Source organism: Triticum aestivum, chromosome 7D, assembly GCF_018294505.1.
Source record: "Triticum aestivum cultivar Chinese Spring chromosome 7D, IWGSC CS RefSeq v2.1, whole genome shotgun sequence".
NCBI classification, from domain to species: Eukaryota; Viridiplantae; Streptophyta; class Magnoliopsida; order Poales; family Poaceae; genus Triticum; species Triticum aestivum.
In genome coordinates this window covers 516,631,645-516,637,227 of record NC_057814.1, presented here as the reverse complement: position 1 = coordinate 516,637,227, position 5,583 = coordinate 516,631,645, and the positions used below count along the sequence as shown (strand labels likewise).

Here is a 5,583-nt window from a genome sequence, read left to right as displayed (position 1 = left end):
ATAACTGTTACGATTAAATCAGGTGGTGAGAATGTAACTCACACGCACATTAGGCAACTGAACCAAAATGCATGGTCTCTGACTCTGATGAACAATAGTAGCATTTCTTCAGGTTCAGGCATTGAGCAAAAGTTTTACACCTGAACAAATGTGTTGTTTCTGCACCATAAATAAAACTTTAAAGTAACTGCTGAACTATAAACCTTTTATGGTATCAGTTTCTAATTAAGCTCGATAATGACCTGAACGTCTATTAAAATCTTCAAGGGTGCAGACTGAATTCCTTTCTAGAGAAGATCAAGAGGGCCGAATCCTGGCTCCAATTTTTACAGAATGAATGAAACGCAAGAGAGTATCAGTGCAAACAATCAGACCGGTTGAGTGAGTGACAGGATATTGTCATCAACCAAAATTATTCCCAGGATCCACAACAAACAACACCATACAGCAGCAAGAAAGAAACTATCCTAGCTACTACGTACTCAGCCTGCTGGCTGGCCTGAAGGTACAAGCAGAGTGGTGAAGAAACCTGCTGCTTGGCAGCGGCACCAAACTTCTTCAGGTCGAGGCGTGTCACAGGTGCTCGATTCGAGCTATCAACTGCATTATTCCTCGAGCGGACTGAGTGAGACTGCTTGAAGCAGTGTGTGTAAAATCACAGCACACTGTGCCATGGTGTTAAATGAAAGGTCAAGCTAATTACAGCACTGTAGCAAAACCGGCAAGCCAGCAGGTCGGAGGAGCGAGTGCTATTCCCATTCACAGGGCAGTTAGGCAGGAGATACTGCTCCATCCAGATGGTCCAATCTACTCTCTAGTCTCGACACACTTAATATGACAGCCTATGCTTAGCAGTTCTTGAAAAACAACAGAACTATTGTTGCTGGGCCATTGCTACACCAGAAGTACCATATGCCGTTTCTTGTAGCATTCGCGTGTGCAGCTTCATTTTCGAGGGTAATCAGCTGCTAGCCTCTTGATCTTTTCAACACAATCCCCATCTAGACGAGGTGATATCCTTCTTTTCACATTTCCCTGGAATTCAAGAAATGTAAGAGATGAAAAATCAGTGGTGCTCCATGATGAGTTTGATAAAGTTATGATATAAAATCTCATTATTTTTAGATGTGGGCCTGACCGTGAAGGCTTTCACTAGGTTTCTCCAATTATCCTGAAAGATTAAACACATAAAAATTTAACATCTTTTACGATAAGATATATGTAGATAAATAAAAAATGAACTGAGAAAAAGTGTGAAATACAACAAAACAATGAGCAGAAAGAGTATGTAATGCATGCTCTTCAGTGCAATTAATCACCAATTAACTATACCTTAAGATGCTCTGCCGTTCGAACTGATATTGGAAACCTTTCGTTCTTCAACTTAGCCCATTGGCTAGCCCCATATGCAGATATGCCATCCACTAGTTTTTTCACCTCTTCAGATGTCCAATGGTCATTGTTTCTTCCGCGCCCACGTTTTTGGCATGGTTCCATGTTTATCGACCATCTTCCTCTCTCCCGTGCACTTCTCACACGACTTCCATGCCTCCAACCACTTTTTGGTACGTAATCTGAAGCACATAGTATATGTGTTTAACTACCTGAGACAATGACAAATGGTACATTGCAACAAACGAAGGCTTCATAATTCATACCTAGTAGATCGCAGGTCCCCTCCTCCGGCAGTGTGGCGGTGGCCGCAAGCCTCCTACTTCTTCGGTGACAAGGCGGCGGGTACATGGCCCCTCCTGCCTCTTTCGTCTCCTCCTCTTCTCCTCCGCCGTTGAGAGTCGTGGTGGCAGGGGCCTCCTCTTTCTTAGGCAACGCCTCCGGTGGAGCAGGCATAGGTGTTTGTATTGTCATGCCATGATCACTAGTTTGTGAATAAATGTTACATTCAATCTGCAATGATGAAACAGATTTTCAATGCCATTTGCCACATTCATTTGTTTTGCAAGTTTTTAGTTTTGGATGTGCGAAAATCTTGCCTCATGAGTTAAATCCACCTCCTTTATATAAGTCGGAATGAATGCACCTGCAAGGAATCATACATTATTTGGTTTCAAAGTCGAACCATAGATAAATTGCTTGCTTTTGTAACGAAGTTTGGAATAGACCGCAACAATTAAGCACCGTACCTTTCAGCCATCTATCCAAATCATGGGGTCCTTCTAAGAGTGCTTGAAAGTCTATGGTGCCATAATCTACATATGTTGAGTGAACTTTAATCTCCGCCTGTCATGAAGAACAATGAAATATATGTTGTTATTGTGTCGGGATTTCGACGAGCCTGTTGCGAACTCTGTATCCAAGTCAGATTTGATAAGATTTAAAGAGTGGGAATCGTATATGAACTATGCTTGTTGACATATATTACATCCAGTCAAAATGAAGCTTGAATAAACCATGGAGTATGCTTCAATACTTTTTATTGACCATTTTGGTTGTGCTTATACTCTTCTTTCAGATAACTTACGATTTTTTAGTTTAGACATATAGGCTGGCTCCACTTTTATATTGAAATAAAACCAAGCATCCAACTAATCCTCGTCTCTAACATTGATATGTGATCTGATCAACAAAGTGAATACCTGTTGCCTTGGAAGAGGATCGGCCAAGATGGGCGCCCAATGTCAACTAGTTCCATTGTGTCAGTGAGCAGCTACCGCACTTCACTTGTCCAATGTAGGAAACTGAAATCACGGCTAGAGTTGATTTGTTTATTTAATACTACATACTGTAAATGGATTGATGAAGAAAAAGTACTTGTTCCATCAAGTACTTTACATGCATGCATGATAAATCCAGATATATAGTTCATGTGTATATTTAATTGTTTATACTTATTTGTTTTTTTTCTGTATCGCTGACCAAAATATTTGCCCCTATTAGTTGCTCGTCACGCTCCTCCGCCACTGCACAAATTAATTTACATAAATGACAGTCCAGCTAGCTAGCAATCAGATAAACTAGCAAGAGTACAAGGTAAATGAAGAAGTTCCTCTCTGATCTGCAGCTACGTATATCCATACTTAGAGCATCTCCCGCCGTTGGCCCCTCAGGAGGCGCTAAAAATCGCCGCCTGGGGACGTACCGGCGCTAACCACGTGCTGGGGACGTGATGCTCCCCAGTCGCCGCGCCCATGTTTTTTTGAAAAACAAAATCCGACCCCACATTCGCACAAATAAGGCGCAAATTCAACCAAACTTCGGTGAGTTCATAACATAAGACAAATATTTTACAAAAGAAGAAAAAAAAACACTACTAGACCCGCCGTCGCCCTCGTCGTTCCTCGCCGCCCGCCGCCCTTGAAGCTCTACATGCCGAGGAGCCTGTAGAACTGCGTGTAGTCGCCGCTGCCGCCGTCGTCGTCGTCGCCTCCTCCGCGGCCGCCGTCCCTACTGCACCCCTCCTCAGGTTGGAGCGGCGGGTTGGACGGTCCCGGGGCGTCCTCGTCCTCGTCGCTATCGAGGATCACCACGCCGTTCTCGTTTTCGCGCCCACGCTGGCGGGCGGCTATCTCCTGCAGGGCTCGGCGCTGCCGGACCATCTCGTTGTGGAGGTAGTCGTCCCGCGCCCACTTTAGGGCGACCTCGTCGGAGAAGCCGCGCCGGACTATGGCCTCGTACTCCGCTGGGAGGCCGGGCTCCACCTTCGGCCTGATGAGCTGGGCAGAGGTGGGGGAGGACTCGGCGATGCGGACGCCGGAGCTGCGGGTGCGCTGGCTGATCTGCGCGTCCTGGGGCTCCGGCTTGACGGGGAGGAAGGAGGGAGAGCCGGACGAGCGACCGAATGAGGAGGAGGACGCCGGGTCCATGCGTCTCGGCGTCCACGAGCTCCCACGCCGGCGGGAGAAGGTGGGGGAGGGGGGGTACTCAAGCCTGGGCGTGTTGCCGCCCTCGATTTACTCGAGGATGGCCTCCAGCGTGCGGCCGGGCACGCCCCACCATCGGCGGCGGCCGTTTGTGTTGAGCCTCTCGGAGGGCACGATGCCGTTGGTGGCCTCGAGCTGCTCGGCGTGGCGGCGACGGAAGTACGGCTCCCACAACGTCCTGTCGGGGGTGTACCTCGGCCCTTCACTCGCCGCCTGCGGCAGAGAAGCACGTATACGGGCGATCTCCGCGCGACGCGCCGCCCCGGTGGACGGCGGTGGCACCGGGACCCCGCCGGCGCTTATCCTCCACGCCCCGGGTACCCGCATGTCCGGCGGGACCGGGTACTCGGCCTCATAGAGAAGCCGGGTTTCGTCCTCGTGAAGGTGGCGGCGGCCGAAGCCGTTCGCCGCCGCGCCATCGCCTAGGAAGCGCTCGGCCATTGGGGTGAACTGGAAAGGGCGAGAAGAGAGGGAGGAACGGGGGGCGTCAGCGGTGGAGAGCGAGGTGTGTGCGTGGCTCACCGGTGCGGTAGGGGGCGGCTTATATAGGCGGCGCTCGCGTGGCCGCCGTGCGTACGCGTGGCGGGCGAGTGACGCGCGTCGGCCCGTCTTCACTGCGCCGCCCGTGAGGCATCAATGAAGGAGGCTGACCGGCGCGGCAGCTTTGGCATTGATTTCCCCGCGGGAACCGAGGCGACGAGGACGACGAAGCGACAAGAAGAGCCGAGTCGCTGCCAAGGAGGGCCCGCCGATTTTCGCGCCAAAAACGACTCGGCCGGCGTCCCCAAGCGCCCCCCAGCCCGCCGGGTTCGGCCTGGGTCCGCCGGCGCCAATTTCGGCCCGAGCCGGCGAAAAAAGGGCCTTTGGGGACGTGACTGGGCCGGTTTTTCGACGCCGACGGCCAAAAAATCGCCGGAGGACCTTGTTGGGAGCGCGGCTGGAGATGATCTAAGTACTCACACTAGTATGAAAAACACTCTGAACACGTAGACGAAGGGAGTAGCTAGTACGTACATTGCTAATTCACTCTGGACACGTACATTGCTAATTCACTCTGGACAGTGGCCGGATGATTAACATACCTGTGTGATGTGTGCAGCCGCGCGCGCAGGGCCCCCGGGCCCCGGTGCACCGTCGGACTAGTATGCCGCCGTCCAAGATCGTAGTTGCAGATGACCGGAGCAGAGCCGGCCGGCGGCCTCTGCTTGGAGACACACTCGCGGCGACGGACCCTCGTTCCTCGACCTCTCCTGGATGCTAGCTACGGTGTGAGAGAGTGGCCGGCCGGGCGGTGGCGGCGCTTATATGCATTGCCAAGCTAGCAACTTCCGGGAAGCTACTACGTTCGAGCTAGTACGTTCCACAGAAACTAAACCATCTTTTTATTACCTGCATGGATAGATGACATGATGCGATGTGATCTTGAGGCTGCAACTTCCACGAAGCTTCCTCCTCCCCAAATATAAACCGGCATGGCACAATCCCCTGTTCAATTCTAGCACTACTCTAGCTAGTTACGCGCCATTGATGCGGGTACAGGTCACGGGCTCACAGCCATGGCAGGCGTGAAGTGATGATGGACCGTCCTTATTTTTTTCGCCGTCTGGGGGCTGCCGGCGAAGATTTTGGTCCGGGGATGAAAATCTTCCCAGCCGTGTCCACCCCAAGCCGCCCCGTCCTTCCAGCAGCGCGTCCTCGCCGTCTC

At 51.3% G+C, this 5,583-nt stretch overlaps 1 protein-coding gene across 3 annotated transcripts; it reads right to left on the bottom strand.

Annotated features, from left to right (window-relative positions):
• Window positions 1-143: 143 nt before the first annotated feature.
• On the bottom strand, window positions 144-5,577 carry LOC123168760 (uncharacterized). 3 transcript variants are annotated; one of them, XM_044586627.1, is made up of 7 exons: window positions 4,961-5,577; window positions 2,595-2,918; window positions 2,142-2,238; window positions 1,659-2,038; window positions 1,333-1,574; window positions 1,139-1,171; window positions 144-1,035 (listed from the first exon to the last, which is right to left on the bottom strand). In XM_044586627.1, exons 4-7 carry the CDS (start codon window positions 1,864-1,866, stop codon window positions 946-948), a joined length of 573 nt encoding a protein of 190 aa, XP_044442562.1. In that variant the 5' UTR covers window positions 1,867-2,038; window positions 2,142-2,238; window positions 2,595-2,918; window positions 4,961-5,577; the 3' UTR covers window positions 144-945. The 3 variants fall into 3 exon arrangements, with proteins under 3 accessions (XP_044442562.1, XP_044442563.1, XP_044442564.1); XM_044586628.1 differs by having other exon boundaries at window positions 2,595-2,708; XM_044586629.1 differs by lacking the exons at window positions 2,595-2,918; window positions 4,961-5,577 and having other exon boundaries at window positions 1,659-2,522.
• Between the last annotated feature and the right edge of the window lie 6 nt (window positions 5,578-5,583).